The sequence below is a fragment of the Leptodactylus fuscus genome, chromosome 4 (genome assembly GCF_031893055.1).
Source record: "Leptodactylus fuscus isolate aLepFus1 chromosome 4, aLepFus1.hap2, whole genome shotgun sequence".
NCBI lineage: Eukaryota > Metazoa > Chordata > Amphibia > Anura > Leptodactylidae > Leptodactylus > Leptodactylus fuscus.
Window position 1 is genome coordinate 105711123 of NC_134268.1, and position 14902 is coordinate 105726024.

The following is a 14902-nucleotide window of genomic DNA, read 5'->3' on the forward strand; positions in this document are numbered from 1 at the left end:
ATACGTAGGGTGAGAACAGGGCGCTAATACTTGTGTAGTGAGGGCTAGCCCTAGGGTGTAAATCTATATAAGGGGGCGTTCACACTACCGTCTGTGTCCGACAGGTAGTGTCCGCTCCTAGTGTCCGTTCAAAATCTTGCATGTACATGTCGGGTTTTTCTGTCCGCTTGAAAAGTCGGACATCTTTACATGCGGACAGAGAAGGATAGGCACGGAGTGCAAAAGAACGCACCCAATCGCCATTTAAATAAATGACAGGTGTCACAGACACAGCTAGTGTCCGCTGCTAATGTCCGTGCGAGATTTTAGACGGACAATAGGAGCGGACACAGATGGTAGTGTGAACGCCCCCTTAGAGGCACTGGGAATCCAAAGTAGAATTCTGCAATGGTGTCCCTCCACCCAGAGGTCCAGCCCTTTGAGACATACATGGTGGTCTTAGTCACTACCACTCTAATTCTTGGTGGGACCCTGAGCTCATGGAATGATATCTTTTAAACAGTAACAAATTATATTTTAAGCTTTTCAGGCTGCTATTGAGATACTGTTTAACTACTTATGTCTAGACTTTGCTGATATGGCACCTGCTCAGTATCTGAGCAGGAGCCATGTTTAGAATACCTGACATCTGCCATATTATTACAGCAGAGGTCAGAAAAAGGGTTAAATTAGATCAAATGTCTATGTAGAAGACCTATACAAACAACCATCCAGCACCCATCCTTGCTCATTCAAGACTTAGGAACTTCTTCCATCTATATTCAGAAAAGGATTTAATGTCTTCAACTCACTTTGTGACAGAACATTTCCCAGATTTCTTATAAACTGATGCATGGTGCATAACGTCTACAAAGGAAGGAAGAAAGAAAGAATATTAAAGCAAAAGAAAAAAAAGTGACGCTTCCTTTGACGCTTGCTTTTTTTCCCTCCATCGACTAATCATTCAGCTTTACTTTTTACTAAAGAAAAGAATCATAGACTCTGTTCAGTCACTGCATAAGGATGGCTATAAAACAGTAAAGTCTTCTGTGATGTTGCGCATTTAATGCAGAAAACATCATTGGTTAACCGTCATTTACCAGCATATTCCAAAAATACTGGGACATCCAAGTACAGAAATTAAGTACCTCTCAGTTCTGCAGGTCTGACACAGTTACAGCTGTATGATGTCCATATACACAGAAACGTGAACAGAAGAATATGAACTCCCCCCCCCCTTTTTTTAAACAAAGGCCAAGACCTTTTTGCCCCCTTCTTAAGTAAAACATGTAACTATGGCCACATATATTAGATGTATGTCAGCTAAGCCGATCATTTTTGTCAGACCTAATGAAAGTCAACTGCACAATCCTTCTGATCCTAGGTAGATAAGCCACGGCCAGAAGCGTCTAGAAACAGCTTTCTCCTTTCCCCAAGTTCAGAATATAAGTATGATTGACCAAGTCCAGTGTGCAAGTATGTGGAGGAGTAGGACAAGAACAGTCAGTTATCTTTTGCAGAGTTTTGAAGATTAGTTATGACAGTCTTGTCTTGTGCATGCACAAGAAAACAACCCGGCCACAATAAGGAAACCATGGCTGGTTGCTAATAGAAATTTTCTTGCATTTATGGTCGTATCCCACTGGCAACCAAACAAGATAAAAGAGTCCAGCAAGATGGTTACAAATGTCATTAAAACTCTGCAAAAAGTTTATTTATATTTGCAAAAATGTTTACAATTTTAACCCCTTCCCACCGCAGGCCTTTTTTCGATTTCCATTTTTGACTCCCCTCTTTCCAAAACCCATAAGTTTTTTATTTTTCCCCTCTCAAAGCCACATGAGGTCTAAATGTATGCGGGACAAATTTTTCTTAATGATGCTACTAGAGATGAGCGAACACTAAAATGTTCGAGGTTCGAAATTCGATTCGAACAGCCGCTCACTGTTCGAGTGTTCGAATGGGTTTCGAACCCCATTATAGTCTATGGGGAACATAAACTCGTTAAGGGGGAAACCCAAATTCGTGTCTGGAGGGTCACCAAGTCCACTATGACACCCCAGGAAATGACACCAACACCCTGGAATGACACTGGGACAGCAGGGGAAGCATGTCTGGGGGCATAAAAGTCACTTTATTTCATGGAAATCCCTGTCAGTTTGCGATTTTCGCAAGCTAACTTTTCCCCATAGAAATGCATTGGCCAGTGCTGATTGGCCAGAGTACGGAACTCGACCAATCAGCGCTGGCTCTGCTGGAGGAGGCGGAGTCTAAGATCGCTCCACACCAGTCTCCATTCAGGTCCGACCTTAGACTCCGCCTCCTGCGGCAGAGCCAGCGCTGATTGGCCGAAGGCTGGCCAATGCATTCCTATGCGAATGCAGACTTAGCAGTGCTGAGTCAGTTTTGCTCAACTACACATCTGATGCACACTCGGCACTGCTACATCAGATGTAGCAATCTGATGTAGCAGAGCCGAGGGTGCACTAGAACCCCTGTGCAAACTCAGTTCACGCTAATAGAATGCATTGGCCAGCGCTGATTGGCCAATGCATTCTATTAGCCCGATGAAGTAGAGCTGAATGTGTGTGCTAAGCACACACATTCAGCACTGCTTCATCAAGCCAATACAATGCATTAGCCAGTGCTGATTGGCCAGAGTACGGAATTCGGCCAATCAGCGCTGGCCAATGCATTCTATTAGCCCGATGAAGTAGAGCTGAATGTGTGTGCTAAGCACACACATTCAGCACTGCTTCATCAAGCCAATACAATGCATTAGCCAGTGCTGATTGGCCAGAGTACGGAATTCGGCCAATCAGCGCTGGCCAATGCATTCTATTAGCCCGATGAAGTAGAGCTGAATGTGTGTGCTAAGCACACACATTCAGCACTGCTTCATCAAGCCAATACAATGCATTAGCCAGTGCTGATTGGCCAGAGTACAGAATTCGGCCAATCAGCGCTGGCTCTGCTGGAGGAGGCGGAGTCTAAGATCGCTCCACACCAGTCTCCATTCAGGTCCGACCTTAGACTCCGCCTCCTCCGGCAGAGCCAGCGCTGATTGGCCGAAGGCTGGCCAATGCATTCCTATGCGAATGCAGACTTAGCAGTGCTGAGTCAGTTTTGCTCAACTACACATCTGATGTACACTCGGCACTGCTACATCAGATGTAGCAATCTGATGTAGCAGAGCCGAGGGTGCACTAGAACCCCTGTGCAAACTCAGTTCACGCTAATAGAATGCATTGGCCAGCGCTGATTGGCCAATGCATTCTATTAGCCCGATGAAGTAGAGCTGAATGTGTGTGCTAAGCACACACATTCAGCACTGCTTCATCAAGCCAATACAATGCATTAGCCAGTGCTGATTGGCCAGAGTACGGAATTCGGCCAATCAGCGCTGGCCAATGCATTCTATTAGCCCGATGAAGTAGAGCTGAATGTGTGTGCTAAGCACACACATTCAGCACTGCTTCATCAAGCCAATACAATGCATTAGCCAGTGCTGATTGGCCAGAGTACGGAATTCGGCCAATCAGCGCTGGCCAATGCATTCTATTAGCCCGATGAAGTAGAGCTGAATGTGTGTGCTAAGCACACACATTCAGCACTGCTTCATCAAGCCAATACAATGCATTAGCCAGTGCTGATTGGCCAGAGTACGGAATTCGGCCAATCAGCGCTGGCTCTGCTGGAGGAGGCGGAGTCTAAGATCGCTCCACACCAGTCTCCATTCAGGTCCGACCTTAGACTCCGCCTCCTCCGGCAGAGCCAGCGCTGATTGGCCGAAGGCTGGCCAATGCATTCCTATGCGAATGCAGACTTAGCAGTGCTGAGTCAGTTTTGCTCAACTACACATCTGATGTACACTCGGCACTGCTACATCAGATGTAGCAATCTGATGTAGCAGAGCCGAGGGTGCACTAGAACCCCTGTGCAAACTCAGTTCACGCTAATAGAATGCATTGGCCAGCGCTGATTGGCCAATGCATTCTATTAGCCCGATGAAGTAGAGCTGAATGTGTGTGCTAAGCACACACATTCAGCACTGCTTCATCAAGCCAATACAATGCATTAGCCAGTGCTGATTGGCCAGAGTACGGAATTCGGCCAATCAGCGCTGGCTCTGCTGGAGGAGGCGGAGTCTAAGGTCGGACCTGAATGGAGACTGGTGTGGAGCGATCTTAGACTCCGCCTCCTCCAGCAGAGCCAGCGCTGATTGGCCGAATTCCGTACTCTGGCCAATCAGCACTGGCTAATGCATTGTATTGGCGTGATGAAGCAGTGCTGAATGTGTGTGCTTAGCACACACATTCAGCTCTACTTCATCGGGCTAATAGAATGCATTGGCCAATCAGCGCTGGCCAATGCATTCTATTAGCTTGATGAAGCAGAGTGTGCACAAGGGTTCAAGCGCACCCTCGGCTCTGATGTAGCAGAGCCGAGGCTGCACAAGGGTTCAAGCGCACCCTCGGCTCTGATGTAGGAGAGCCGAGGGTGCACTTGAACCCTTGTGCACCCTCAGCTCTGCTACATCAGAGCCGAGGGTGCGCTTGAACCCTTGTGCACACTCTGCTTCATCAAGCTAATAGAATGCATTGGCCAGCGCTGATTGGCCAATGTATTCTATTAGCCTGATGAAGTAGAGCTGAATGTGTGTGCTAAGCACACACATTCAGCTCTACTTCATCGGGCTAATAGAATGCATTGGCCAGCGCTGATTGGCCAGAGTACGGAACTCGACCAATCAGCGCTGGCTCTGCTGGAGGAGGCGGAGTCTAAGATCGCTCCACACCAGTCTCCATTCAGGTCCGACCTTAGACTCCGCCTCCTCCAGCAGAGCCAGCGCTGATTGGCCGAATTCCGTACTCTGGCCAATCAGCACTGGCTAATGCATTGTATTGGCGTGATGAAGCAGTGCTGAATGTGTGTGCTTAGCACACACATTCAGCTCTACTTCATCGGGCTAATAGAATGCATTGGCCAATCAGCGCTGGCCAATGCATTCTATTAGCGTGAACTGAGTTTGCACAGGGGTTCTAGTGCACCCTCGGCTCTGCTACATCAGATTGCTACATCTGATGTAGCAGTGCCGAGTGTGCATCAGATGTGTAGTTGAGCAAAACTGACTCAGCACTGCTAAGTCTCTGCATTCGCATAGGAATGCATTGGCCAGCCTTCGGCCAATCAGCGCTGGCTCTGCCGGAGGAGGCGGAGTCTAAGGTCGGACCTGAATGGAGACTGGTGTGGAGCGATCTTAGACTCCGCCTCCTCCAGCAGAGCCAGCGCTGATTGGTCGAGTTCCGTACTCTGGCCAATCAGCGCTGGCCAATGCATTCTATTAGCCCGATGAAGTAGAGCTGAATGTGTGTGCTTAGCACACACATTCAGCTCTACTTCATCAGGCTAATAGAATACATTGGCCAATCAGCGCTGGCCAATGCATTCTATTAGCTTGATGAAGCAGAGTGTGCACAAGGGTTCAAGCGCACCCTCGGCTCTGATGTAGCAGAGCTGAGGGTGCACAAGGGTTCAAGTGCACCCTCGGCTCTCCTACATCAGAGCCGAGGGTGCGCTTGAACCCTTGTGCAGCCTCGGCTCTGCTACATCAGAGCCGAGGGTGCGCTTGAACCCTTGTGCACACTCTGCTTCATCAAGCTAATAGAATGCATTGGCCAGCACTGATTGGCCAGAGTACGGAATTCGGCCAATCAGCGCTGGCCAATGCATCCCTATGGGAAAAAGTTTATCTCACAAAAATCACAATTACACACCCGATAGAGCCCCAAAAAGTTATTTTTAATAACATTCCCCCCTAAATAAAGGTTATCCCTAGCTATCCCTGCCTGTACAGCTATCCCTGTCTCATAGTCACAAAGTTCACATTCTCATATGACCCGGATTTGAAATCCACTATTCGTCTAAAATGGAGGTCACCTGATTTCGGCAGCCAATGACTTTTTCCAATTTTTTTCAATGCCCCCAGTGTCGTAGTTCCTGTCCCACCTCCCCTGCGCTGTTATTGGTGCAAAAAAGGCGCCAGGGAAGGTGGGAGGGGAATCGAATTTTGGCGCACTTTACCACGTGGTGTTCGATTCGATTCGAACATGGCGAACACCCTGATATCCGATCGAACATGTGTTCGATAGAACACTGTTCGCTCATCTCTAGATGCTACCATTTATTATTCTGTATAATGTATATGGAAGCTGGAAAAAAAATTCAGAATGGGGAGGATTTGAAACATTTGTGCGACTATCTTATGGGCTTTGTTTTTACGGCGTTCACTGTGCTGCCAAAATGACAAGTCACCGTTCAGGAAAAATATTTTTATACATTTGTAGAGCGGGCGTTTTTGGACACAAGGATACCTAATATATATGTGTTTCACAGTATTTAAGTACTTTTATAAGTGTTCTAGGGAAAGGGGGTGATTTGAATTTTTAAAACTATTTTTTTTTTAAATGTAGATTGTGAGCCCCACATAGAGCTCACAATGTACATTTTTCCCTATCAGTATGTCTTTTGGAATATGGGATGGAAATCCATGCAAACACGGGGAGAACATACAAACTCCTTGCAGATGGTTTTATGCCCTTGGCGGGATTTGAACACCAGGACTCCAGCGCTGCAAGGCTGCAGTGCTAGCCACTGAGCCACCGTGTGGCCCCCTTATTAAAACTATTTTCTTCATTTTTTTTTTTTGCATCTCTTAGACCCCCTAGGGGGTCTTGAACCCCAGGGGGTCTGATCACTAATGCAATGCATTACAATGCTAATGCATTGCAATAATCCTGTATTTCTATTGCAGGCTATATAGAGTAGCCTGCAATAAAAAGTATAGAATGACAGTCCAGAAGGCTCCCGGCTGTCATAGCAACTGAACGCAGGCCCCAGAGCTTGCTCCAGGTGCCTGTGATCCCCGGGAAAATTGCGGCGCCCACACGCCACTGGTAAAATGGTGCTTCGGTCAGCTGTGACCGAGACGTCAGAAGGATTAATGCCCACAATCGGTTACCGATCGTGGGCATTAGTGCTGGGTGTCTACTGTAGAAGACAGCTGTAGACATCAGTACGGAAGATGTTAGGAAGGGGTTAAATATAAAGTTAGACATTTTAAAGTTTGTGGGAAATCCAATTTAATACTAGAAAAATGGTCTTCCCTCTGATTAAGTCTTGAAATTTAGGAATACTTGCTATGGGACGTCACAACCTTCATTTCACTAACCTTCCTCTTGACTTGACGTCTCTGAGCTGTCTTCTGGGCTTTTACAATACTTTGAACAAGTTTGTAAATGATCTGTTGAGCAAAGTTACAAAATTGATAATCAGAACAGTTCCCATGTTCTATGACAGTATGAAGATCTCACTCTATTCTCTGCAAGGTACAGTAAGTCAATGAACACTCCACAAAGCATCAGGATGACAATCCAAAACTCAGTATACATCTATGGATGAGATCACAGCAGGATTTTCATCCAGAAAGAAAATGCTAAGCAATCTAGAAATAACATGATGAGGCTGCACCTTGCAAAAAAACATTCTATTAAACCGACAGTAAGTGTCACATTACTTGCAGCCAGACTACACAGGCTCACATTTTGTATGTTCAGTATAATTGTCATCTTTTCCAAAATAGAATATCCCTTTGGAAGGAAGCATGCTCAAATAAGCCAAGCCAAAGCATAGTAAATTTACAGTATTTGCTTACTACTGGAGTGAGTATGTTCTGCCTGGGTGTTCTGGAAAAAGTTGTAGACCTTTTGGTTTTGAAGGAGAGCCTGGGACGGAGAGGAAAAAATTTTCCTTCAAGAAAAAAAAAAAGTGAAAAAAATTAAACAGTTACATAAATGGAGATATCGTAAATATTTGATTGCATACTATGAAGAGGAGGAATTTTTTCCCCAGGTCAGTTTACTTTGCTTTTCATGTACATTATAACTACAAGAATAGCTGAACAGTGTGAAGGACGCCAGCATGTGCCCCTCGCCATCTTACATTCCTTTCTCAGCCACTGCCCAGAGCTTATCCCCCCTCCTTTTGCAGAAAACTAATCTATAATGGGATGAAACTTCTTTTTTGTGCATTATTTAATAGTTATGTGGTAAAAATGTGTGCGCCAACTTTAGTACAATTAACATAACATGATTGAGTGTAATCGAACCTTGTCTATGGAATGTACTAATACACCTACAATGTATATTTAAAAAAAAATAGAACAAAAACAAATAACTTACCATACTGGTCACAAAATTGCACCTTATGATTGTGTGCAGTTCTCTGACCCAGCTCATATACCAATTGTACTAATTTGTACTTTAAGATCAGTGAGGGTATGACCTTAAGGAAACTCCACACAGGTACTGAAAGTGATAGGGACGCTGCAATGAATTTCCACTACTTTCACAGTTTGGAAACTCAAGTGATTGACAGAGTCCGAGAATACAGCACATCACCAAAATCCCTGAAGATGGACCCCGCCACCAAACCCCCTTTGATCATAAAGAGGTGTAAAGAGAATCCGAAAAACTAAAACAAAAAGTATCACCCCTCTACAAACAATCATGACAAATTTATCAAAAGATGTGCGATAATAGCTATATTTGTCGCAAAACAGCACAGTTAATCCATGCGAGCCACAAATTTGGAGTGCAATTCATCAAAAATGTGCAAACATATTAATAAATCTGGGATATTAGCCATTTTGAGTTTTAGATGATTCCACATCAAAGCTAAATGATCAAGGTACTAACTTACTTTAAAACAGACTCCAAGTCAAAATACTGAGATTCTTCTCGGTTTTTTCCTAGTTGTAAGGCTTCTAAAATTGTTTTATCAAGATTTTCATTGGAGAGCTCTTTTGGAAGCTAAAAACAAAAATAGCAAAAATTGACATTACTTATGGTAATTCGCAAAATGTCATGATCATATGAAGAAATCAAAAAGAATATTCCCTGTCTAGGAGTAAAATAAATACATCCATCTATACCACTATAGATGTATACACAACTATAGCTATAATGTCATAATATGCAAGTACACCAAAAAGGACAAGCCATAAGGTTATGCAAGTCTAGGAGGTCCTGCTTTTGTCTTGGATGCAATGATAGACTAGTGTGCAGACCATACGGGCAATGCCATGAAGAGGCCCTCAGAAGGGAAATTCACATTAGTCTTACTCCCGGGATTATACTGTAGAGTGGCCTAACGTACAGTAGCCAGATCCCTCTGGTCCTCATTTCAGGTACACCAACAGCTCAGAATCTGCAGAAAGCAGAGCAGGAGAAGCCAAGGGGATTGATACATGGTTTTGTGGGAAAAGTATCAATATAACTTATTTATCACTCTGTTCTTTCTACATTTAGAAAAAGAGATTGAGTCCAGTAGGCGGTCCTAAATGTGATTACCAGCTACCTCTATGTTTAATCACTTAAAGACCGCCCACTGGACTCAATTACTCCTGAGCATAGAAAGAACAAAAAAAAAATAAAAATAAATAAATAAATAGATAAATGACAAGTTATGTTGAACCTGTACCCACAAATCTATATAGCAATCTGCTCAGCTTCCTCTTCTTTACAATACGCTGGCTACAGATTACATGTGGACAGGTTTCCTTATTATGGATTAATTTGGCTGGCCCATCGGAGAATACACCTTTCAGTTATCAGCCAAATTACTGGCTTCTGGCAGAAAAGCAGGTTTTGTCAGGGAAGGCTGCAACCAGTTGCAGTTAGTCATCCTTTTAATGCTCTGAGTGGCTCATTTCTGGCTTAGAAGAACGTTTCAAGACGGGGCGAAATCTCCACTAAGATAATTATATACCCTAACAAAGCATATGGAAAGGGGTTACATTTTAGAAATCTTGGTACCACTACATCTTAGCTGTGCATTAAGTATTGGGCAGTTTCTTGCTTGTGTCAGGAACTTGCTAGAATTGCTAGTATGCTGAATGAGCAAAAAATACTATAACACATTGGGACATACTAATTTTGTCTAATCTGTAGACCGTGCAAATTTATGATCCTTTTATACACCCTATTATCAGGTCAATTATTGGAAGCCATCATTCACTACTGTATTGTTAGAGACAGCCAGACTCATGATGAGAAGGTAGAGATGGATTATTGTCACTGCCTGAGAACTGTATCCACAAGGCTCATTAAAGAAGTTGTCAAGGCAAATATAGACAACCCGTTCAAGTTTTAAATAGGCCAGGAGCAGTGAAAAAAAAATTAAACAAAAAATTCACACTCACCTTTTCAAAATCAAATCAATACATTATATGTACCCCAAAATGGTGGATAATGAAAGTACACTTGCCACGAAAAGAAGCAGCCCTCACACAGCCATGTTGACAGAAAAATAAATTTATGAATTTTGGAAGATGGGAAGAAAGTCAGAGCATTAACATAAACTAACCTGCATCCTAAAGGGGTTAAAGGACTTTCCAGGCACAAAATGAATTGTTTAAAAATGTCTGCTAGTATTATTAATACGTTAATAAATTACCCCAAATACCTTTAGCAGTTATGAGTGTTTTGGGGTTCTCTAGGAGCTCTTCGCATTTGTTTACACCTCCATCTTCCTGTTGTGTGCCTTTCCTACAACTTCCACAATTCATTGGGCTGCACTCAGAGAAGACTCACTCCCCCTCCCCGTTTCCCTAGCTAGCCCGCTCACTATACCCTCAGCAGCCATTTTCAGACTCCTAGTTCTCACTCTCAATAACCTTCTGTTTCAGCTGTAATATTGTAATCGTTGCCACGTATCATTACAGTCACAGAGAAAGCTTCAGGACAGAACAACGCCTCCTTCTTGATGCTTTTTTGGCATTTGTATTTTCCCAGTATCACCATACCCAATAGTACTGTGCAGTCCCCAAGAGCTCCATGGCTGGTTTATACACAGCACTGTATGGAGAATTACATGCACGGCCATGGAGTGCGCTACACATATGTGCAAGATTATAGTGAGGGAGCTGTGATGCAGGCAGAGCACAGAGCTGCCAGCAAGAATTTTGAAGCACTCTTGGGCTCAAGATGATTAGATCCCTTGAGACATTTTTTGAGGAGTGTAGTTTCTAAAGTGAGACAGGACCCTTAAGGCCGGGGGCCCCACGGGACATAAACGCTGCGTTGTACAGTGCAGGCAAAGTGGATGGGATTCATGTGAATTCCATCTCCACTTTGCGGAAAAGATTGCAGTGCGGACATGCTGCGATTTGCAAAGCTGTTGCGGCTTTGAAAATCGCAGCATGTCGATTATATCTACGGAAACACCGGCGGCTTTCCCGTAGATATAATGTTAAGAGAAAGTCTGCAGAGGAAGACTCTGAACTTTCTCTTAAAAGCGCAGCGGAAAGAACCGCAATGCGTTCACGCAGCATTCTTCCCGCAGCGCTTTAGTGCTGCGGATACAGTCCCTGGAGCCTTAGCCTAAGGCAGTTTTTTGCTGTGTTCTTAAGGGGTTAAAAAAAATTTTGCTGAGTCATCAGCAATAAGGCATTAGGAATCAGAAATAAAAAGTTTTAGTTTATAGGTTAAACAGAATTTTCAGCATACCATTAAGAGAAATTCCAGCAGTTCCCGATATGATTTTGTCACAGACGTTCTAGAGTTATCCGACCAGTTCACCTAAAAGAAAACAAAGGTCTAAGATATCACAACTAGTCATAGCTTTAACCTATACAATATTGATCTAGAGCAGGCATAGGGAACCTTCGGCTCTCCAACTGCTGTGAAACTACAACTCCCAACATGCTCCATTCTCTTCCATGGGAACAGCAGAGCAAGTATGCATGCTGGGAGTTGTAGTTTTGCAACAGCTGCAGAGCCGTACGTTCCCTACCCCTGATCTAGAGTATAATTGTTATCTGGGTACAGTCTACAAACTGTAGTCTATACTATATTAGGGCCTTACCAGACAAAACAAGGTAATGTCTAGCCATCATCAAAAGTTTTACTTACAGATAATTCTTAGGCAAAATACAGGATAGGAAATCAATCTTAAAATCAGTGGGATCCCAAGACCCAGCAACCCACCTAATGAACTGAAGTCAGGAGCTACAGCGCTGTTACTACATAGTAGATGGAGTCCTAAGCAGATTGCTCCTTACGATATTAGTGGTTACTGCACCTCAGCTCCCATTCAAATGGAATGTAGCAGAGTTGCAAAATCCCAGCACAGCCACTACACAGTGGACAGAGGTCTGCTGAAGGCTCCATATGTGTACAGTCATGGCCAAACGTTTTGAGAATGACACAAATATTATATTTTCACATGATCTGCTGCCCTCTGGTTTTTATGTTTGTTTGTCAGATGTTTTTATCACATACAGAAATATAATTGCAATCATATTATGAGTAACAAAAGCTTATATTGACAGTTAGAATGAGTTAATGCAGCAAGTCAATATTTGCAGTGTTGACCCTTCTTCTTCAGGACCTTTGCAATTCTCCCTGGCATGCTCTCAATCACCTTCTGGACCAAATACTGACTGATAGCAGTCCATTCTTGCACAATCAATGCTTGCATTTTGTCAGAATTGGTAGGTTTTTGTTTGTCCACCCGTCTCTTGATGATTGACCACAAGTTCTCAATGGGATTAAGATGTGGGGAGTTTCCAGGCCATGGACCCAAAATCTCTATGTTTTGTTCCCTGAGCCATTTAGTTATCACCTTTGCTTTATGGCAAGGTGCTCCATCATGCTGGAAAAGGCATTGTTGATCACCAAACTGCTCTTGGACGGTTGGGAGAAGTTGATCTTGGAGGACATTCTAGTACCATTCTTTATTCATGGCTGTGTTTTTAGGCAAGTCTGTGAGAGAGCCAATTCCCTTGGCTGAGAAGCAACCCCACACATGAATGGTTTCATGATGCTTTACAGTTGGCATGAGACAAGACTGGTGGTAGCGCTCACCTCGTCTTCTCTGAATAAGCTGTTTTCCAGATGTCCCAGACAATCAAAAAGGGGATTCATCAGAGAAAATGACACTACCCCAGTCCTCAGCAGTCCACTCCCTGTACCTTTTGCAGAATATCAGTCTGTCCCTGATGTTTTTTCTGGAGAGAAGTGGCTTCTTTGCTGCCCTCCTTGAGACCAGGCCTTGCTCCAAGAGTCTCCGCCTCACAGTGCGTGCAGATGTACTCACACCTGCCTGCTGCCATTCCTGAGCAAGCTCTGCACTGCTGGTAGCCCGATCCCGCAGCTGAAACACTTTTAAGAGACGGTCCTGGCACTTGCTGGTCTTTCTTGGGCGCCTTGGAGCCTTTTTGCCAACAATGGAACCTCTCTCCTTGAAGTTCTTGATGATGCAATAGATTGTTGACTGAGGTGCAATCTTTCTAGCTGCGATACTCTTCCCTGTTAGGCCTTTTTTTGTGCAGTGCAATGATGACTGCACGTGTTTCTTTAGAGATAACCATGCTTAACAGAAGAGAAACAATGATGCCAAGCACCAGCCTCCTTTTAAAGTGTCCAGTGGTGTCATTCTTACTTAATCATGACATTGATGTCCAGCCCTGTCCTCATCAACACCCACACCTGTGTTAATGGAGCAATCACTGAAACGATGTTAGCTGGTCCTTTTAAGGCAGGGCTGCAATGATGTTGAAATGTGTTTTGGGGGATAAAGTTAATTTTCTAGGCAAATATTGACTTTGCAAGTAATTGCTGTTAAGCTGATCACTCTTTATAACATTCTGGAGTATATGCAAATTGCCATTAGAAAAACTGAAGCAGTAGACTTTGTAAAAATTAATATTTGTATCATTCTCAAAACTTTTGGCCATGACTGTAGTAATCCTATAGTAACCCCAGGCATCAGCTGATCACTCAGAGTGCTGTTCTCCTAGTGACCTGATATCAATGTCCTAACCTAAAAACATAGGATATCAACACATTTTCCCTGGAAAACTATGAGCTGGTTTACTTTGAGGCAGACATTTGCACCAGAATCATGCAATACTTCATACCTTACAGTAACTATTGTAAATAGTTAAGGTGAATATAAGACATTCTGCAATATATCTTTTCTAAGGAAAGTGGTCATATTTACTGTTATCAGTTCCTCTCCTGCCTGCTAAACTGCTCAACTCACTGAGACAGATCCATCTTCACGGCACACAGCCTAAAGTTCATACAACTCTAGGGAGTGGCGACCAGGAAGAATAGTGATTGGGAAGCAGAGAAAAACTGGCAAACTGGAGCAGATTACAGCAAGATTTCTCTCTCACCAAAACATTCACATCTATAATCCTCAATCCTATGATTTTATATCCATGTTTGGTATCCCTGGATCTGAAAAAAAAACATCCGGAATCATATAGGCATATTATACATATAGGCGTAATCCACCTAGAGGAATGGCATATTTCCAAATAGGCCAGATCTCTTGACTTGGTGCATGTAGTTAGGTACCCCAATCACAGATGGGAGGCTCCAAGGGGGCTGGGCTAAGGGTCCTTTAAAAGGGATGATGGCCCAGACCCCCTTTGTCAGATACCTGAAAGCCTCTGAAATACATTGGAAGACTGTAACTGACTCTCAAACTATTTATGAAAGAAAATGTAAAGGTTAATACAATTTACAGTAAAAATATGTAGAAACTTCCCACTTACCTCAAAAGTGTAGTCAGAGTTCTTGTCAGCTCTCCTCCTTTGTACATATTTAACATTTATACTCTCAATATGCACAGCTGAAAAACATGAACAGTATACAGGGTGCACTTTAGTCCATTGTAACAGATGGCAGGTGTGTTCCTTGCAATGTGTCATATGTGAAGCTGCTATGAAGTATATATTTATGATCTTCTATAAAGGGCAATTTTATTGTGCATTGTGACAACTAACACAGTTTTAAAAGGTAATGAGCGGTCAAACCAAGTATTGATTTGACTTGCATTTCTCTTTATTTTG

General features: G+C 43.4%; 1 protein-coding gene across 2 annotated transcripts in view; it reads right to left on the reverse strand.

The window, feature by feature from the left end:
- Window positions 1-14902, reverse strand: part of ZCCHC2 (zinc finger CCHC-type containing 2) — a 40573-nt gene that overhangs the window by 13228 nt on the left and 12443 nt on the right. For both annotated transcript variants that reach the window (XM_075270882.1, XM_075270881.1), the window contains exons 3-8: window positions 14606-14682; window positions 11547-11618; window positions 8740-8849; window positions 7694-7788; window positions 7211-7282; window positions 792-846 (exon numbers count right to left, since the gene is read on the reverse strand). In XM_075270882.1, the coding sequence (XP_075126983.1) occupies window positions 792-846; window positions 7211-7282; window positions 7694-7788; window positions 8740-8849; window positions 11547-11618; window positions 14606-14682 (481 nt within the window). The remainder of the gene's footprint in view (window positions 1-791; window positions 847-7210; window positions 7283-7693; window positions 7789-8739; window positions 8850-11546; window positions 11619-14605; window positions 14683-14902) is intronic.